This window comes from Aythya ferina (assembly GCF_964211825.1).
Source record: "Aythya ferina genome assembly, chromosome: 20".
In the NCBI taxonomy this organism is placed as follows: Eukaryota; Metazoa; Chordata; class Aves; order Anseriformes; family Anatidae; genus Aythya; species Aythya ferina.
In genome coordinates, this window is record NC_140318.1 from 201,403 (window position 1) to 223,507 (window position 22,105).

The following is a 22,105-nucleotide window of genomic DNA, read 5'->3' on the forward strand; positions in this document are numbered from 1 at the left end:
AAATAAAGCGTATGGAAAAGTAATACAACTGTCCTTATACTCACAGCACTTCAGAGGGCTGTATTTGTTTGCTCATGCTGATTAAGAAGCACTAGAATCATGACAAGCCTTGTCTGAATACAACATGGCTCTCTAAGAACTATCATGTATCATTATTAGAATACTTAAGTTTTCTTTTTCACACGTATCTGTAACTGTAGATCATTAACTGAAATTCCCGTGTCATGAATAACAGTAATGGAAAAATAATACTCTAGGGAAAGACCTACTTTAAATTTGATTCTGTGGAGTTTGTGAGGCTAAAGCACAAAGGCAGAATGATGTTAGATGAGGAAAAATTTGCATTAGAAGTGGAGTTCATGGTTATACCAATAATTTAAAAATATTTAAGACATTTCTTTATGGTGCATTTTGTTGATCATAAAATTTTTACCACCACAGATATCCAGCACAAATCATTAATGCATGGCAATTTCAGATGTAGTATGATTTTTTTAAATACATTTTTTTTTCTGGAAGTTATATTTATTGAATGTTTAGAACTTCACCAGGACCATGCTTTGTGTACATAGACAGCCGTACAAAAAGAATTATATTTGTCTTTCTTGGGTACTAGAAAAAATTACAGTAAATTACCTGATTGTTTCAGTTATAATATATAATTGCATTCAAAACACATAGTTGAATATGTGTTATAAGTTAATATATAAGATTAAATGGTAAGTTAGATTAATTTAAAGTAAATAAGTTACATTAACTTCTTACTTTAAAAAAACATCAATGGGAAGACATTCCAGTACAATGCACATCTCTGTTTAACAGTAATCTGTGTTTTTAGAGTGCTCTTAAGGAAAGCTAGCACAGTTCAATAACGGGCAGGAACTGCAAGTTGAAAGAGTGCTAGGGAAATAATGATAGAGTGCCCACATGAAGAATAAAAGGGAATTACTGAAAAGACAAATCAGTCAAGTAAAATGACTTTGCAGTTCGTTTCTCTTTTCAACATATTTATGCGAAACTGACACAAAAGTACCACCACTTAGAGATAAAATTATGTATCTTAAAAAACAGTGCAGCGAAAAAAAAGACAGCTACAGGAATGAGGACCTAAATCATGCTGTACTAAGACATTTCTGAAACACAACACTCTTGCAAATTCTGATTACCTCAAGCGCACAGTAAACAGAGACATACTTCAAAGTTCCAGATGTTAGTATTGCATAAAACTTCTACAAGCCAGACAGATCTTAGTCAGTACAGAGTTTAAAAATCTCCATCAGATCTATTTTTTATAAACACAGTATCAAAACATCGTATATTAGCGGTTATCAGTCAAAAAGAGCAACACATAAATAATCTAAATGTTTCCACTCACCTAAGTATGGAATAGTAGGAACCATTTTTAGGCTTCTGATGTACTCTCGTGTTCTTTTATAATTATCTTCTTTAGACAGTAAATAGTCTAACTTCTCAAAGGTGGCCTTGTCTTTGCGATTCAAAAGCTATGCAGAAAAAAAAAGAATATCATACAAATTTCAAATGAAGAATCCATATAAAGACAACAACAAATACTAATTTATTCAAATCACTCACAGTAAAGGAAAGCATAGTCAAAATAAAATTCAATTCATTACCACCCAAAGCAGCATAATGTTTGAAAAAGTGCTACCTGTTAATTAAAAAAAAATCTTAAACCTTGAATTATGAACAAATATGGTTATTATTTTTGATTACCATCAAGGATCCACATATCACTACATCACAGTTTTGAATAACCTCTGCAATACTAAATTTATAACATACATTTTTTCCTCTGAAGTCACTAGTGTCTTCATAGTTTACCAGAATTGCTAAAAATCTTATTGAATTTGAGTACAAATAACAACAAATAGTGCCATTTCAACAGTGTCTTATTAAAATCACACAGCTTTTTTTCAAAAAGTCTAAGAAAAGTAAATTGCTATGATATTTACGCTTCTGTTTTATATTACTGGAGTTACTATAGCAAATCAGAAAAAACATAACGCAAAATATACCAGAGAAACAAAAGATGAGAACAAACATAAAACGTTTAGGTAGGTACATGCATAAAAAACACATTCGCAGTTTCAGCTGTTTTTAGATACATCAGTAATGTTTTTAAGATGATTTTAAAAGCCAACCGTGTTACAGTGAATGGAGAATTATTGCACTGTACGCTGGCTTCTTGTGGTTGTACTTTTTGACAAGAGGCAGCTGTTCCATTGGATCTCTTCCTCTCTAGAATAGCAACTGTCATAGTGCAAGGCTCACAAATCTAGCTGTTCTATTTCTACAGAATTTTGACTTTGCCCATTCTCACCAAAAATACTGCAATGGATATGTATGAGTTAATGGCTTCAGCCTGTCTCATTCCGAACAGGATGGAGTTAACAAGAGTCATCAGTAAACCAGCATTGCTGACAGAAGCCTTGAGGCCTTCTGCAACATTGGAACAGCACATACCACAGATAGTTAAGTAACAGCTGTCAACAAACCAACATTAAAAGTACAAAAAAAAAAAAAAAAAAAAAAAAAAAAAAAAAAGAGTGAAAAGACTTAAGTTTCTGTTTTCTTTCTAAACAGCACTGGAATTTCTTTTGAGGTTCTAACTCTGCATTGTATTGTACTTCATAACTACTGGTGACTATAAAGTACTTCATAACTACTGGTGACTATAAAGTCACCAGTACATTTGGGACAGGGGCTGCCTCCAAATGGATGATATTGGTCCAAGTGGGTATCACGTGAGTTTGCATTTAAAACAATTTAATGAACAGTTTAATAAAAAGCAAATATAATTTTCAAGCTGATGAACTGTGTCATTTTATAATTTTACCTTTTGTAGCTGAAATAAAAATAATTCCTGTGGGTTCTATATCACCAAAACTTTAGAAAAGAATTGAGCAAAGGTTATTTTGTTTCTAAATCTTGGAAAACAACATTTTTATGGTAGTGAAATAAACATTTTGAGAGCTGCAGCAAAAATCACTTAAAAGGCAGTAGCTTTTTAAAGGATCAGTAATAATATTTAGAAAAACGTTTCTCATTTTGTATGGAAATGTTCTACACATTTAAAGTTACAGAGTAATGTTTAGAATCCTAAATTAAACTCTGCACGTCGTATTTTAGTATTGCTTTTTTAATGTCAAATTAAGTTCCTTAAATACATTAGTAGTTGCTCTCAACTATCATTGTAGTAAGTGCAATACACTACATTTTGTTACATAACTTCTTAAAATTTATTTAGGTCTTAGTCCTGAAATTAATTATTCACACGCTTGATTTGATGAGTGATTTTTCCTGTTTAAGTTCCAACTTCATCAAGCTGCTCAGAACAGCAGGCACATAATTTTTATTAGACTAGATCCTAATTCTGAGCATTCAAACCATAAAAAGTTTGGCATTTTAAGGCATTATAATGAACTTGGGTGAAAGTTAAGTATAGCCATCTTTATGAATAAGTTCCAAACAGTTCATGTGGTCCATGTTGAGTGAAATTTGAAACTGAGAATTACCTAAGCCTCTGTATATTTAAGTATTACATACAGTACGACTACATTGTAATTGTGTTTTCTACTTTCTAGAAACAGTAAAAACGTGGTAAATTTAAGTGATAAGTTCTGCCATCAAGGGATTGAATTTCTGAAGATGAAATTAATAATGCTTTGCATTTCCAATATAAATGAAAAATTGAAACACACTGTACAATAATCACAGAATTAATGTTTCTAAACTAGTAATATCTTTTTTTCCCTCTCCTATTACCTAATATATTAATGACACAATGATTTGGATAATGGGATACTGAGACACACTCTCATGCAAGGGCCTGCTGAGATTATTTATCAACTGAAGTCCTCTCAAGTGTATAATTACTAGCTTCTCAAACAGACAGGAAAACAGGAAACTTCTTCAGGAAAACAGATTGTGTAAAAGATATGCAGTCATTTAATCTCTGCTTTCAAAAGCCACATACCAAATTACTACTGCTGCTGTGACAGTGCCTCAACAGCAAGAATGTAAAGAATCATCTCCCAGGGCACATAATTCGTCAATACTGAAAATTAAGAAAGCCTCAGAATTCAAACAAGAAAGAAGAGACAATGGTCAAGGGATAACTTACAGCCCAGGTTTTGGTCAGTCTGAAGATAGGTGCACTTTGCAGTGCTGACACCACAGACATAAGAGAATGAAGGTTATTGAGGTCTAGAAGCTTCTAGAAAAAAAAAAAAAAAAGTTGGCTTAGTTAAATTTTCCTATAGGTCCAGAATATAGTAAAATGAAAACCACTGCCCATGCAGTTTGTAAATTTTAGAAAGAGGCTGGATGTAAAATTCGTCCTTGAATGATGGATGGATTCATTGCTCAGGAGCATCTGAGGAAGATTCGTGATTCTACCGAGGGAGAAGAAAGAAAAATAAGAGGGCAGTGCTTTTCATTTTGCAAAGGATATGAAAACTCCTCTAAGAATAACCCAGTGTCTCCAAGTTGACCAATCTCCTAGTACTTGGACTATGAATTTGTGCCAGGAACTTGTTTAGGTACATTCTCTTCTACATAAGCACAAAAATGCTATGTAAACTCACTGAAAATACTCATAATACAAGAAAAATTGGTTTTGTATTAATTAAATGGAAAATATTATTCTAATCTACATATCCCACCACCACCACTCACAAGCTATTTTACATATACAAGATTAGTACTCAGGTCTTTGATCTATCCGCCATCTTCTTACTAATATCAGAAAGTCTCACAGTATTCATACACAACAGAATAAGCATAGGTCACAAAACAGAAAAATACTTCTTAAAATAAATATATTTATTTTTAAATGTTAAGAATGACAAAAATAGTTCTCAAACTGTGAATTTTTTTCTATGATTATATGTTTTTCTATGATTCTATGATTTATAACTCTGAACAACTCTATTTTACAAATAGTAATGAGGTCACACAATAGCTGTTTTGGAAGCAAGATTTCTTTTCATAAAAACATACATTTGAATGGGGGGAGAGAAAACAGAACAGTTTACAACCATGTTCAGCATTGGCTACATGTAGTTGGCCAGCAACAAGAAACCGTTTTTAACTTTGTTATGCAAAAATGCAAGATAATTCACAATGAACTGGGTATGTTTTTTTGTTTGTTTGTTTGTTTTAAACAAAATAAACAATTGATACCATAGCTTTGTCTTATTCATGTCGTTCAACATAGCAGATGTGCTAAAAATACCCAGAATGTTACCCTATGTAATCCAAAGATGGTTCATAGGAGTAGCGTAGAAGCAAATAAAAGGAAATAACATTTTAAATGACAGTACAATAAATATGCACTTACTTTAGCAATTTTCACAAAATGGCTCAGTATTTCTGCCCTTATTTTTAAGGTCTGTGTTGTTAATATTTCTCGTACAACCCAAAAACTGACCTATAAAGTAAAGAGATGCAACTGAATTTATTTACCAAAAAAAACATGATTAAGTAGTTTCATGATGTTCAATGGAAAAAACAGTAGGAAAATAAAAGAGGTCTGATCCCCTAAGTTTTCATTTGAATATTACCCCAAAGCATTAGCACTGACATAACTAGTAAGTACAGAAGTGAGCTGACACTAAAATAACTGTAGAAACAGATGGAATGCAGAAAAAGAAGGAAAAGAATTGCTAATTTTCTACAATGACGCCAGCAAAAATTGTTAGGAACTTACAGTATAGTGGTACAACAGAAAAAAATGCGGACAAAGCAACTGAGAAGAACTGTCATTTAAAAATCTTAATTCTAATTTATAAATACATTCATAGTAGTAGTTCTATTTCACTTAAAAACAACAGTACCTGTTCAACACATTCATCAAATCATTTACCTGGTTAAACCTCCTAGTGAAGGCAACAATATTTGGAGCGAGGATATGTTTTTCTTTCTTATTCCACCCACAGCTGGCTAACTCCTAGGAAAAACATCAAAAATTGCATCCAAAGTCAGTAACGTTTAAAAAACAATAAAAATATAAAAGAATTGATAAAAGCGTCTATCACATTTTACTAAAACCAATCCAAGGCACCAGTTCAATGAAAATGAATGGCTGATGCAGCCTAAAATACAGGTTATAACTAGAGGCGTAAGTCAAGCACTGAAATCTAATGTGAACTGATGGGAGCAGAAAAGAGAGCAGTCACTTTTCACACGTTATATATTTATCCAGAATAAACTCTTGCACAAAGCAGGACAAAGACTTGCAGAAAAGCACAGTCATCTCCTTTTAAAGCATCTGGCAAATCCAAGTAAATCAGGCTCAGTTATAGACTCACAGTGCTAACAAGGAACAAGCCTAGAAGAGTATTAGTGAACTGCAAGAAGTTGAGCATTTTAGAATGAAACACCCTTAATTACATGGTTACATAACCACAGGTACTGAAATTCCAAAGATGCAAACAGTTTAAAAAAAAAAAAAAACAAAAAAACCCTACCTCAGGCTGTATAGCTTTAAATACTGGCATATCCATTAATGTAATCTGGCTCTGCAATAAAGAGCAAATTTTAAATAATGTAATATAAAGAGCTAACAATCATGTATTTACATCTGCTTGATGTGACACTTCAGTAACTTCAAACCAAACTGTAGTATTTCCTCCACAGAACATAACCAATCAGTCCAGAATCAGGCCACCCCTGTCCAAGCTGATATCACAGAATGTTAGGGATTGGAAGGGATCTTCCACATAGGGACATACCACACGCAAAGATGTCACCATCCTGAGTGGCAACGTCATTATTTCTACCTAACAGCAGCTCTTATCTGTGTATTCTGCTTTATTGTTAAAGAACAGACTCATCAGAATTTTTTCCAAAGTGACAAAATTAAAAGAATAACATAGCCACATCTGCAGACCTTTTTTGTGAATACAATATTATAGGTAGGATCTCATTTGAAACAAATGAAACATCACTTTGAAAACCAGAATGTTAATGAAACACTGAACTAGGTTCAACAGCTGTTATCCTGTGATTTCAATGAAAAAAAAAATCAATAGAATTGCACATACCTAATATTATGTATTATTACCTAATACATTGTTTTCTAAAATACTGGGGAAAAAAAAATCAAATGGCTTTAAGCGGAAAACCAAATATGCTATGTCAGCTCAGCACTAAATGATTAAGTCCTGAGATGTTTATTTTGTTATAGTTTATATAATCAGATTATTATTATTTTTTTTTTTATATTCCGCAAGTCATGAATAGAATACAAGCATAAATGCAAAATTAATATTTCTACTTACAGCAAACTCCTCAGGAGTTACTTTCAATACATCAAATACAACTGCGTCATAGCTTTTATTGGCATAATCTGAACTTCGCCCTTCCAGGGAATCTGAGCTGCTACTACCCTACAACAACAACAAAAAAGTACACATCTGCAGATTGATGAAACTCATATCTGATTAAGAAATAAGAAAAACTGTGAACCTTCAAAAAAGCTGCATACTTCTACGTTATTAAGCTTAGTTTTGCACAGTTTGTGAATATTTCTAACGCATTTCAGAAAACTTTGTTCTACAAGAACTATGGTGACGTACAATTTTAGCTCTGAAATTCCACATTTTAGAAAGCTATTTTTTAAATTACAGACTAGATAAAAGAGTTGTCTCATGAAAGGAATCTTATTGGGATTTTGAAGATTCATACTCAAATGAAGTGTTTAAATTAAATCCGCCAGGTAAAGATTAGGCAGATTCAAATCATGTTCCTTATTACTGTTCTCCATAACAATAAGGACGAAAAAATAGCAATTCCTTTCTTCAGAAACAATCTTTTTTTTTTTCCCTATTTCTTAAAACTACATATTAAACACATACGTGCATGTAAAATCTTAAGTCCTTACCTCACTTAAGTTATTTGTTTGTTAGAAGAACACAGCTGTCAAACAAAGATGAACGACTAATTGTGGCATGTAAATCTCACTTAAAACTGACTTGGTAACAAAGAACTAGAAACTGGTAAATGTGATGCTGTTTTTCATTTGTTTTCTTCCCTTTCTCCTCCAAAGTATCTGGAGAACTACTGATTAGGAAGCCCGACATTGGTACTGGGTAAATCTAAGTAGTGTATAAAGGGAAATTAGTAGAAACACAGTTATGTATGCTGTATTAGTAAACTGTCAAGATAACATTTAGAATGAGCAGCACTACCTCGGTATCAACAGACGCGGTGATACTGAGAGAAATGGAAATGGCAAAGAAAATGGTTAATACAATCATGTTGAACTTCCAAAAGAACTTCCATGGTTCCTGATTCCAAAGCCTTTAAAGAAACCATGCAACCTTACAACAGAGACTATCCTTGCAATGATAAATAATTATTTACAAGACAGGAGGCAGAGTAGCTGATTAGAGGTAGAAGTGTTAATAATATGTAAATCAGCAGAGAAGTACATCTAGGTAAGCAAGGATTATTATATATTCAGCAGCCTTGAAAAGATAACAAACAATGAGGTGACAATTTGTTGATGACTGTTTATCTTCACTTTGTTTACTCAAGATGGTAAAACAAAAACATAAACTGGTAATGAAAAACTAAAAAAGGGGCTTCACAAGTTTGATAAATCTGAAAAAGGAAAAGAGAAAATATATAAAGGTGTATGAATATGATCCTTTATAAATCTACGGTGCACCCAAACCTTTAACACATATGTAGTATTAGCGTCTAGCTTAAAAAGTGTAGAAACAGGAAATGTTTCAGAACAAGTTTCATACATTTAAAACATGTGCTTTACAGGGTAAAAAAGAAAAATTCGGTAGGGTAGCTAATTACCAAGCAGTTTTCAGTTGGCTCTCCTGGACCTACAAACACAGGCTGTTAGCTGTACACAGCACATCACATGGAACACTTTTTTTTTTTTTTTTTTAGGGGGGACACTCAAATTACTTTGTTGTTACTGTTACTATGCTGTTCGTAAGAAACATGACTGAAATGACTGACAGAGGAAATGGTTTCTCTGAAACCTGAAACAAAACAACACTTCCAATTTTGACTGAAGGCAAAAAAAAAACAAAAACAAACAAACACCAAAACAAAACAAAAAAAAAACACCAGTGAATTTTACCTCTGGAGTTGCAGAGGTGACCATCACATTGGCCATGAAGTCATTCCTTTTATACATGCTCTCCCCAGGAAGCCAGAAGTTTCAGCTCAGCCAGCACCGGTAAGACAACATGATAAAAGCAGAATTCCTGTAAAGCAAACACACTTATTTCTAAATGAAAAGATTCCTTAGAAACAATATAAACTTAAGTTTATTAATAAACTTAATTTATAATATAAATAGATTGTCTTTTCTGTTTCAGGTAGCAAACGTAAAGGACTGTAAGTATTCATCCAGAAACTGCAGGATACCACAATATACCTTTAGATGAGAAACTGAAGCTATTAACTGACTGAAGAAATGATGCTTCCTCACAATTCTCTGCTCATCACTTTTTTTTTTTATAAATGTATGAAATATTCTCATAATTGGTGATACAGTGTACTGTATGAGAGTAATACAGAAATTATATTTGCAGCTGCTCAGACCTCCACTAATATTTACAGACAGGTGTGCCTGAAAGCATCTTAGTCAAGTCCCAAAGAACAGAACACACCAACATCATCGTCTGTAGTTGGAAGGATGAATCTCAAATATCTTGGCTAATCCAGCAACAACATTGTCTGAAATGAGACTTTTTCAAACTGTCTTAAGCAGACAGGTACATTTCCCAATTAGCTTATGACTTCATATATATCGCCTTAAGCTTCCTTCAGAAACCAAAGACTGGATGGAAAAAACAAGTATGCAGTATCACAAAGAAGCTACCTCTATCTACTTGAAATAAACAATCTGTTCCAGCTAAGTTGCTGCAGAAATACAAAGTGTTTAATGAACATTTAAAACAAAACCATATTCAGTTCTGAATTAACAGCCTTTTGGTCATAATAGTAACATTATTAAATAAAAGAACCAACCAATCTTCAAATAAAGCACAAATAATTACAGGACATGATAGTCCTGAGTATTCAGCAAAGAATCATCTCCCTGATACCAGGAAATCCAACTTCATTTTTTTGATATATTTTAACTACTGTGCTTTAAAGGATACTTGCCATGTAGACAGAGGTGGATGTATGAGTTCATTAATTTAATTAAGTTGCATCTCCATCAGAAAAAACACAACTGGTATATATATAAACAGGCACAACTAAAATGATAGCAACTGATGTGACTACAGACTTTGAATTCAGATTAAAAGTGTACTCAAAAGAATTACACACGAACACTTTTAAATAAAAATCTCTTATCTGATAACAAAAACGGATACTTCCATGCACAACATTCCCTTTGTTCAAAATTTTATGTAAGGGGAAGCGAAAGGAATCACAAGCAACTTTATTTCCAGATCTATGTAGCAAAAAAAAACAACACATAGAATGTGACCATAATGTTGGCTAATTCAGAAATTCCCTTAGGCAGCTTTCTTATGTCACTCAGAGAACTGTCACCAATGGATAAATCAGGCCCCTCCCTCACAGTGGGCCTCTTATCACAATAAAACTTTGCAATTAATTCACTGGTTCCTCCTGAAACAGAAGATGCTGTTTCAAGACGTGCATTCTTTATATTTATATGACATGAAGTAAAAGTCAGCACCAAATTTAAATTCTACTCTTAATCACAGTCAAAATATAGACACTATGTTTAGTGCATTTTGCACACATTCATACTTGTTACTAGCTTAATAAGCTAAAGCTACCCTTACATTATTGTCCTAGTGACAGCACAATGGCACAGTACTTGCCAAAGACATTCAGTAAAAAATTCAATACCACATTGCACTCTTATCCTGAAAATTTTGTCAGATATATCATAATGATACATTTGAAGTTTATGTACATTGCATCATGAATGAGAGTTTATACATTCTCAAATCTAAAACTACTTTTACCTTGTAAACAATTTTATAGGTATACATTAACAGATTCTTGGGACTACAATGAAACGGATGATTAACTGAATAAAGGGACAGCAGTAGATGTTTAGAAGCCTTCCCGAAGTTAGTGTTCAACATGATCCATTCCTCATTATATAGAGGAGGTCTCAGCAGAGGATCTGCCCCTCGTTTTGTTATGTAGGTGATGGATGCCTTGCATCATTCAGATCTGAGCACCTAATGGAACCTTAAGTGAAAACTTGTTAAGATGTGTGTGTGTATGTATATATATATATATATATATATATATATATATATATATATTAAAAGCTAACACTCACAGGACTGTGCAGAAGAGACTGCTGAATTCCAGCACCTGTCCCATCAAAAGAAAGAACTTTTCCCCCAATTTAAATCAGTATGATACCGCGAGGTGAAAGCAAAATGGACTATTTTACTATAACATCTAAATCAGCTGTTAGGGACTGATTAAAATATTAGGGACAGATTAAAATACAGATAACTCTGTAGTCCTGTTTAACTACATGAAGAACTGGTAGTGTTGCATAAAGTTTACACATACTTCAAACATACTGCTAGCAGACAGCTGCTGCGAATGTTTCATACACAGCATGCACACACATACTATGAGCAGTATTATTCATGTATGTTTAAGTATGCACAAAAAAAAAAAAAGGAACTGCTCACAGAATTACCAAGTCAGCTCAAACACTGATTCACTTCACAATGAGAAAACAGTCATTCCACACAGCATACCCCATGGTAACCACTGCCACAGGCTCCTGTATATGTACCCTTTTAGCAAAATGCATACAAATTACAGTCTGCAGGTACTCAAATATACAACTAGGGCTATCACCACATCTCCCTTCATATCCTTATCCTTTCCTAATATACTTCAATCACACAAACAGGAAAATGCTGGGGAAAAAAAAAAAAGCGCAGACGAGAATAAAAGTAACCCCTTATTTTACTTCATTGAGAAAAGCAAGGTCTTTGCTGCACTTATCACCCTGAAAGGCCTTACAGAACAAACAGCAGCAATTTCTCACACCATTGCATGGACACGTGTGAAATCAATCAATAACTGTGTTTCAGATAACACCAGAATCTCTTCAGTTAAACTAATCAAGAAAAAAATTCCTTTATCTTGTGTCCTGATAAAATAAACTTGTATTTTGAGCACTAGCAGACTGCAAAGCATTTCTACGTCTGGAGTTGCTTCTGTTAATAGCCCTTAGAGATACTGAGGTGGAAAGCAATTTTTATGATGTAATTTCTTTAAAATGTAGTATTTATATCATGGCCACAAAAATACTTTTGTCTCCTCCTTCTCCGCCTTCCTGACTAGGCTTTCCAGTGTGCGGGGGCTCAAAAATGCTCTGAAAGGGGAAAAGAAAAATCCCATATGTGATCTTGTATCCTGTCCAAGCTCTGTTTTACTGCAAGTTTTTACATTTACTAAACAAGAGACAGAAGCGCTGTAACATCTGAAACCAAAAGCACTAGCATACTTTTGCTTTCAAAATTCAGCACACAGAAAGCCTACTGGGTTAGATACTTACATTTTAAAAAGGAACAAAATTGATTTTTCCACAAATATTTCAAATATAACATAAGCTTTAAAATTATGCTACTTTTGTGTGTGTGTGTGCAGGTTTCTCCAAGATTCGCATCTTGTATGAAAAACAACTCCCACAGCCTTTGTCTTTTGCTGGAGGAAAGTCATAGAGAACAATTGTCTTTGCAAATATAGTAAAAGGTGGGGATTTTATTCTTATGAAATCATCTGGTGATACGAAGCATTTCCACACCCGCTACCACAAATGGTATTACTCTGCAAATTAACAGTGGAGCTACTACTAAGTCTCCTGTAACAAAGGACTGTCAGACTACATGCAAACAGATAGTAAGAACAACTAATACAAAAGATACTCTCCCACACTTGCAATATTTCACTCCAGTGAGATTAAAAAGAAACACTCAAAATTCTGAAAATTATAAAAGGTCCAACAGGTTGGCAATGAAAGTCCCTAAAATAACATAATTTCACTCCGTAGCCTTTGCTTCTTAAAAATATTCTTGACTAGTTAATCATTAAAATGATTTATTATATGAACAGTTCTAAAACGAAATGAAAAAGCCCTTTTGTGTTTGTAGGGAAGGTTCACATGTATGCTACAGTAGATCTCATTCAGAGATAGTAGCAAAATGGACAAGTCAGGATGCAAATGTACATACCAACAGAGGGTGTCCGCTCTTTGCTGCCAACTTAAACCCATTTACACATGGATTTCTTCTCTTTGAAGCAGAAGTGGAGACAGGGCAAGATCAACTAAATTGAAAAAAAAATAATCAAAACAAAACACAATAATCCCTATAACCATTACTTTAACAGAATATGCCAAATTTTGTCATGTATGGTACAGGAGCGATGCTCTCTGAAAGCAGAAAGGCTAATTTTACATTGTTTTTAGTGATATGCATGTATTCTACTTACAAAGACCACAAGTTCATCCTTATTACACGAGACAGTCCTTATGGAATCTTAAGCACAGATACCACTTTTGGCCAATAAAGTCACCGTGCTATAAATTCTAAATGCCAGCAGACTATTCAGGGGAAGTAACTAACCACACTGTTCTCAAGAAGTATGAGAATAACTATGTAAGCAACCATTGAAACCATCGATGACCATTAATCTTACTGATTTTCTTGTTCGAGAAAAAATACTGGTTTAGACAAACTTCTGATAAGACTTGGTACGGCCATTCTGAGCTCCAAACTATAAATGTCTTCACCAATTTCAAACCCTACCTACTTAATAACTTCATTAAGTCATTGTGGTTTTCCCAATATCACTGAATCATGAACTGACAGCTGTAGCATGCTTTTAAGACAATATGCATTGGTATTTTACCAAAAGATGACTTTTTTCTTAAGTTCCAATTAACCGCTCAGCTGTTCAGTGAAGACAAAAAGCAGTAGGGCCCCATTTGAGCACTGATAAACTTGGCTGGAACCAACAAGAGTTAACAGTTTTGGTTTATTTAAAAAAAAAGAAAAACAATCAAACACCTATGCCAAACATCAGAAAGGTTAGCTGTCATTGACCACGATAAGGGAATGAAGAAAACTGCTGATCTTGCTGGATGTAAAAAGCAAGATCCTTTCAATATACTATTCCACTTTACTGGCAGTTGCCATAACCTATGGACACCTTTACAACATACTACACAGAGCTCTATGTTCACTTCTGATTTATGATCTCTGCACTCATTTTCCTCTTTCTTCATCGCAAAACTATTCCTCCAGATGTTCAACGTTAGAACATTGCTTTCCGTGATGAACAATGAACAAAAGTCATATTCAGATGCTGTGGGCGTAGAGTACAAATGAGAATATGCTACAGTTAACATATTGGAAGATGAAAGTGGGACTGCATTACGAACACAGGATGAAACAGTAACGTGGTTACACTTGCACCCCTCTGCTTGCTTTCAACCACTGATGTGAACCATACATCACCATTTATGTCACATCTAGTTTCAGACCAGAGGCTTGAAATAGGCAAAAAAAAAAAAGCCCCACCTTTTTGTGCTATTGATAAATAAAAAGGGAATTAGCATTAAGTTAATCTAGAACTATGTTCTGCTTATGCTCCAGACCTAGGTATTTTTGTAGCATTTTTTTTCCTTTTTTTGAAATATACTTTGAAACAGTATGTCCTATCTTTACTTTCCTGAGTGCCCTGTCCAGCCAAATATCAACTTTCAAATATCACTTCTCATTCCCTCACATATGACGTCTGCAAAGTGGAAAGGAAAAAGACTGCATTTCCTATTGTAAAGGCAGAAATGACCCATTTCCTTCAGAAAACAGAAATCTTTTATGTGCCATTCTGAAGCCCTTTCATGGCATAAAATGCATGCATAAACACGTGCATAAGACTTGGGAGAGCTGAGTGGTCTAATAGCCACAATGCTTTATATGCAAAAGCTTTTGTTCTTTTGAAATGATTCAACACAATGCTTTTGGCCATTTTTGTAGCTCTGGTACCCGCAGCACAAGAAGGACATGGATGTATTACATCAGGTCCAGAGGAGGACCAAGAAGATGATCAAGGGGCTGGAGCACCTCTCCTGCAAAGACAGGCTGAGAGGGTTGGAGTTGTTAAGACTGGAGAAGAGAAGGCTCCAGGGAGACCTCACAGCGTCCTTCCAGTACCTAAAGGGGGCCTATAGGAAAGCTGTGGAGGGACTTTGTCAGGGAGTATAGTGACAGAACAAGTAATGGCTTTAAACTAAAAAAAGGGGAGATTTAGATTAGATACTAGGAATAAATTCTTTACTCAGAGGTTGGAGAAGCACTGGAACAGGTTGCCCACAGAGGATGTGGATGCCCCATATCCCTGGAGGTGTTTAAGACCAGGTTAGATGAGGCCCTGAGAAACCTGATCCAGTGGGTGGCATCCTTGCCTATGGCAGGGCGGTTGGAACTAGATGATCTTTGAGGTCCCTTCCAACCCGAGCCATCTAGATCCATTCTATGATTTTGTACAACACAAAAAGTTATAAAATATTCAAATTCCTGGATACAAATAATTGCCTACTAACAGTTTAAGGAAGAAAAGTAAATAGGCAATATATGAACGTTAACACTTCTTAATCTTATGAATAAAATCATCCTAAGTGACAACTGTCTTGTCTACATGTTTTTAGTATCCATTTTATCAGGAAGTTCAAATATATTTCATTATTATTTATGCAACAGTACCACCTATAGATAAAATGTCACAAACAAGTTACTAGTTTCAAGCACATTCTTTTCTGATAAACTTCTTACTACAGTTAATAGTGAATAATGAAAAGCTAATGGAAATTATGTTTTTAATTCAGCATATAAGATCCTGTGCTGGGCTGTGACAAGATCCAATGAAGATACATCTTTTGAAGGGAAACAGTACTCCAAAGTTTATTTGCAGTGATTTACACCATTCGCTGTTATACTATCAGCACAAGTAAAACAAAAATTGAGCAGTTTTAACAAAGTGCATCCCATACTTAGGGTCATCAGTCCTGTCAGTGTTCAACAGATTGAAAGAGGATTTTAACCAAAAACATATAAACATTAAGGTTCTATGGATTAACTGTATGTTAACCCAGTAATTTAGTTGTCCTGCAACAGTCCAAATCCTGGCTTTCCAAAAGAACTCACCATCATAGCAACCTGAACACAAAAATAAATAAATAAATAAAAGGAATCTGTGGCGACCACTACACCAAAAAGGTAGAGCTGACACTCTGCAAAGTGAATAAAAATATGGTCTTACAGGTTTTTGAAATAACTACAAGATACATTTTTCATTCAAGATCTGTACGTACAATCTCCTCATTAAAATGCACTTCATAAATGCTCCTAAACTGTCTAAATTAAATTTAAAAAATATTAACTATCTCACAGAATCCTTAGCTGGTAAAACCATGAAAGAGCAGGAGGCTGGAAAAGCAGGTTTGAATATGAAATGCTATTTCCATCCTGATTATATCCCATATTTTATTATACCCACAAATAACTGAGTTCACTCAAATGCCTGTTTATTATTTTTACAAATTCATTATTCCATTTTCTCTTCTCCTATCTCTATTTAGCTATTTCTGCCACCATTTCTGCCATTCTGCCGCCTCAAGAAGTAATGTAATTATATGATCAATGCTATCTGTATAAACACACAAAAAAGGCATGGTCAAGTGACATTTAACTAAGTAGAGATAGCATCTGAATACCTAAAGCAATTAAGACAAGAAATATAGTGGAGGTTTCTAATAATTCATAAACAATTCCTGAAGTCTTCACATCAAGCTTGGACTTTAAAAAAAACACAACAACAACAAAAAAAAACACAACCAAAACAACAACAAAAATCCACAGCCATCCCTTAAAATTGATGAAGAATTCAAGGAAATGTTATTGCACACGTACAGTATAGAAGACTTAAGTGATTGTCACTAGCGTCTTCCCTTGTTTTCATCATCATTAATTCAATCCAGAAACATATTAATTAAAGTTTTAATACTGAAAATCAGTGCAAAACCCAGAATCTGCAGTAAACACCTGTATGAAAAGTGAGAACAAGTAATAAATTAACAAAATGAATTTTTAAATTAGTCATAGTACAAAAATAGATTTACTGGAAAATTACAAGGTATCTTAAGTTCACCCTTAGCTTCACTGACTTGACACTCCCATACCACAGTGTTGCAGATTCTCCTCTCCGAGTTAAGTGCTGCATCTGCTCTCATTGTATCAATACAGCACATTAAGGAAAAATAAATCTGTTTGCTCAGGACAAAAGAATGCTTCATTGTTTAAAAAAAAAAAAAAAAAAAATCCAACCACAAACAAGAACAAAAAAAAATGATGCCTCCACTCTCAGCAGGAAGGAAACAATTATGGTCAGTTACTGGCATTTGGAACATATTTTCTGCTTCTGTAAAACCCAGCTTTTTGTTTTCATTCAAAAATTTAAAATAATGTCTCTCAACTAAAGCAATAATATCTAGTCAAACATTAAATTGTGTTTAAATTTCTCAGAAAAACTAGTTGAATTATCATACTTAGTACCAGTCTCAAGATTAGAAGACACCTGGGGCAGTCACACTAACATCATTAACGTATTTTGAAGCAGTATATAAACACAATATTACTGTGAGGGACTTGCAAGGACTAGTTGCAATATTTGCCTCAAAAGAACAGCCTTTGCAGTTTGTAAATGTTCTATTAATTATAAGGTGGTTTTTGTGTTCAAATACTAGAAGTCAGCAGGGGTATCTCACGTCTTCTACTCTCAATGGAAAAAAAAAGTTGCATTTCTTAAATTAAGAACTTAAATGTAAACTATCCTCCACCACCACACCCCACAAAAAAAATAATCTAGTATGATTTGCTACTACTTAGAATGCCTCATTCTGTGTCAACCGTAAAAACCTCTAGACTTAGTCTCTCCAAATTTAATTTGTTTTAGAACACTTCAAGGTTTGCAATGTTCCACTAGGCGGCAGTGATTCTTAACTTATTAAAGGCCTGTTTTCAACATATCTTAAATCTTCTGTTTTAGCATATAATCATAACTCAGAAAATCTATGAAAGACATCCACATGTTCTTAAAAAATAAAATGGAAATGGTTCTACTTTTATATGCAATTACTCTGAAAACCTATTTTACATTGTAATTTAGAAAAATTTAAATAGATTGAGAGAAAGTGTCACAAATGGTTAATGTGAAGTCAGGCAGAATACAGTACTATCTGGAAACTATTTTAGTGGAACATTTATATTCCATATGATAGAATTCTATTATTCACTGAACGTGATATAGCATTTACAGGCCACATAAGTACATACACTATCCAGAGAATGTGCATGAACTTGATAAGAGCTCCACCCTCTCCAAACTGTCTTTCCGGTACAGTAGCAGGTATGTATTAGCAATAGTAGCTCACAAGGCAGTAGTAGATAAGGGAGGGGGAAAAAAAAAGCTGCCATCTCCCTAGAGCTACGAAGATATGAAGGTGTGCGTTTGTGGGAAGGAGAGAACAGTGGCACAATAGAGACAAGCCTTGGACCCCAATGAGGTTAAAAGAAAGCATATCTCAAGCTTTTGGTTAAAGAAATCCTTTAACAACTTTATGTCATACTATTAAATTTGAATGCAAGATTAAGGTATCAACTATTGCACTAAATTGAAAACTAATGCAATGCAGATAAAATACAGAAAAGTATATCATGGAAATCTAAAGTAATGGGTGCAGGTTTCCAAATACTTTACAGGTACAGGTCTCAAGGCTGATAATTCAGTCACCCAAGATACTTCCCAAGAGCATCCATCTATCAGCATCAGTCATCTCAGGCTTCCTCTACACTTTGACAATAACTCTAGCATAGAGATCTATCCCACACATCTCAAAAGATTGGTTTAAAATTCATTGGTCTGCAAGCAATCCTCATTCCAACAGACGATTGTATGAAGACAATTTACTGAAATACATGTATCAGTTCAAACAAGCTATTGGACAACAGCCTCCAGTCCAGTCTCCTATTGACACTCTGGAAAGAAGGACTGAACTTTCATGGAACAATGAAAGAACACTATATTGCTATTTCAGTGGCCTTTTCCAAAAACATAGTTGGGGTGTTATAACCACTTGCTGTGTGACGTTAAATTACTTTATCTTAATCCAGATTACATGCAGTTCATATTCTGCAGGAGTCACCCTCACAAAAGCAGCTCATGCAGGCTGCATTTTGGTACCTGAAAAAAACAAAATTAACATTTATAACCATACAAACATAGCAACGCTATGTTAACTATTAATTACTTAAGTTAAATGAAATATGACCACAAACAGTGTCTTAGTATTTGCTAAGAAACTGAAAGATTACTAAATAAAATGAGGAAAAAATGGAGCAAGCACTGCTGCTTAATGTGGAAGGGAACAAAGTAAAAAATATTTCTCAGGTTAACAACAGTAACTAAAAAAGCAATAGCTGTACTTCACAAGGAATAAATAATAAATACCAATTTAAGAATCTGATATCATCTTGATCCATATCAAAACAGAGCTGCAATTTTATCTCTAGCAGAAGTCAGTCCTCTCTCAAAAGCTATTATCCTTCAAACACATCTGCTAACTTACGACAAGATATACACTTGAGAGAGTTATACTTCATGTAAGTCTCAATAAAGCTGTCAAAGAAAAAGTACATATCTGCAGTATTACTGTATAATACTATCATGACTCTAGGTTCTTTTCTCAACAGAAGAGAGCTGATAGACACTTCCATAAACTCTGGTATCAGAGATGAAAATAGGAAAATACCTACTTTTTAATCACAGTTGCATACTTACAGCAGAGTAAGTTAGCGCTGCACCCACTCAACCCATTTTGCTGCACATCTCCATCAAACCATTGTTCAGACTGGCTCTTGCTATTGAGATGATTTATCTCTTGTTTAAAAGCATGACATTCCTACAAATAACCAGAAACAGAATTATGGTGACATTTATTATATAACTCAGTTCTTCCCAAACTCTGCATTTCTTACCTGTAACACGCGCTTGGGTATTTTTATTCTTGGCTCTCCCTCCCAGTTGTAAATTGCTTTGATTGCTAATTTCCCATTCCACCTTGACTAGTATGTGACAACTTCCAAAACTTAAAAAAAAAAAAAAAAAAAAAGTATTCAACAAATAATACATCACTTAGGAAAGAGCAACATATGAAGAATTTTATAACTATTCTCCAAATAGTACCTGTAGTATTACTGTATACTCCAAAGATTACCTGTAACTCTTTCTCACATGGTCAGTCAGTACAACTTTTGAGTTGATATCGTTGCAGTTATTGGTAAATGCTACTCATTCTCACTTTGGATTCCTCAAGACTTAACTAAACATAGCAGAATGGACACAAACCCAAATACAATATTTCTTTAGATCGGCAAATTAAGCTCAGCTCTTCCATTAGAACAAGTCCACCACCAAACCTGAGAAAATGCTGTTTAGGTGGCTTGCCTTAGTGACATTTAGACCATGTCACCCTTTCCTTTTCTCCTCTTTTGCCTTATACTAACTTTTATAATAGGTAGTATTTCACAGAATCACAGTATTTCTAGGTTGGAAGAGACCTCAAGATCATCAAGTCCAACCTCTGACCTAACACTAACAGTCCCCACTAAACCATATCCCTAAGCTCTATATCTAAATGTCTTTAAGACAACTAAACATCAAATTAGAACAAAATCATCTCAAAGATAGGCCATTTTCAACGGGAAACTGAAAATTCCACTAAAGCCCATGTGGCATTGCTAATATTAACAAAAGCCATTGAAAATCAGATAGTGTTAGTAACACTGTGCCTCTACTAAAGTCTCTACACTCTTCCTACTGTTAAGGAGCCTCCATTTACAAAAATGTTTATCTTCTAGCATTTAAATTCCTGCTGGTATCGAAGAAAGCTATTCTCTGCTTAAGAAGTTCCCTTCATACACTCAAAAATCATCCATACTGCAAATACACATACAGTAGGGGCTCCCTGCCAGATCAAAAGATCCTGGTTCACACAAGAGTGACTCATTTGCACCTTGTCATTTTCAGTCTCCGTTTAAGTATTTCAGGTAAAATTATAGATGTAACATACATTCACATCCCAACTCAACTTCGTCAATCAAACTCAACTCCTGGCAGTTAAGGTGGTTTTCTTTGCTTGTTTTTGGGGGGCACACCCTATTCTGTCTGCTTCTTTCACTCTGAATGTCGTTGAAGACTAACTTTCCCAGTAAAATTTCTATATATCTGAAAAAACTCTCTGCAAACTCAGCCTCCAGTGTGCTTGAACTTTTTAACTACAGAGCATTAATTGTTCCTGTTTCTCCAACCTTCACCATATTGTTAATAGTCAAAGGTCATTTGCTATTGAAAGTACAGAAAACAGGCAGACTGAAAGAATTTATCACTTATCGATACACATGACACTTTATATCAGCAAACAGATGTCTATGAAAGCATTATGGATGAACAAGGAAGAAGAAAATCTTGGGAAAAAAAAAAAAAAAGCATCAATATCATCAGAATCAATCATCAGAATCTTGCATTTAAAGGAGACCTCTGCACCTTCTTTTAATTTTGAGGCCAATGCTAGTTCAAGCTGAAGCATGTCTCACACAACCAAACCAATAAAATTCATTTTGAAAATAATCTGGATATTCACTGTACTTGATAAAAAGTATGTAGACAAAGAAAACATTTAGCACTAATTATATGAAAGAATGACAGAAATTAAAAAACAATAATAAACCCAAACCATGTCTTAGACAACTGTAGAATACTCCAGATTCCTTACATTTCGTATTACTTTCTAAAGGAAGTATTAAAGCTTCCATATTCTCAATTCTTTTGATGTCACATGATACCCTTAAGAGGGTATCTAAGTATTTTAGGGAAACTTACATAAGACAGGAAAATGCCTTCTTATCCAAACATGAGAAAAATACACATTTTTAATACTTAGTTTATTTTCTTAATTAAAAATACTTGTACT

At 34.2% G+C, this 22,105-nt stretch overlaps 1 protein-coding gene across 10 annotated transcripts in view; it reads right to left on the reverse strand.

Moving 5' to 3' along the window:
* The window catches only part of RALGPS1 (Ral GEF with PH domain and SH3 binding motif 1), a 111,675-nt gene that overhangs the window by 83,908 nt on the left and 5,662 nt on the right, over nucleotides 1–22,105 (reverse strand). For 4 of the 10 annotated variants that reach the window (XR_014685009.1, XM_084494138.1, XM_084494130.1 and 1 more), the window contains exons 2-11: nucleotides 20,112–20,221; nucleotides 19,915–20,035; nucleotides 13,248–13,341; nucleotides 9,128–9,254; nucleotides 7,305–7,412; nucleotides 6,492–6,542; nucleotides 5,888–5,971; nucleotides 5,363–5,452; nucleotides 4,145–4,237; nucleotides 1,376–1,502 (exon numbers count right to left, since the gene is read on the reverse strand). Coding sequence is in view for 9 of the 10 variants with exons in the window: in XM_084494138.1 (XP_084350264.1) it covers nucleotides 1,376–1,502; nucleotides 4,145–4,237; nucleotides 5,363–5,452; nucleotides 5,888–5,971; nucleotides 6,492–6,542; nucleotides 7,305–7,412; nucleotides 9,128–9,184 (610 nt within the window). In the remaining variant the exon portion in view is untranslated. Of the gene's footprint in view, nucleotides 1–1,375; nucleotides 1,503–4,144; nucleotides 4,238–5,362; nucleotides 5,453–5,887; nucleotides 5,972–6,491; nucleotides 6,543–7,304; nucleotides 7,413–9,127; nucleotides 9,255–13,247; nucleotides 13,342–16,988; nucleotides 19,318–19,914; nucleotides 20,036–20,111; nucleotides 20,222–22,105 lie in introns of all 10 variants that reach the window. The other 6 variants (XM_084494134.1, XM_084494133.1, XM_084494131.1 and 3 more) reach the window with 6 other exon arrangements.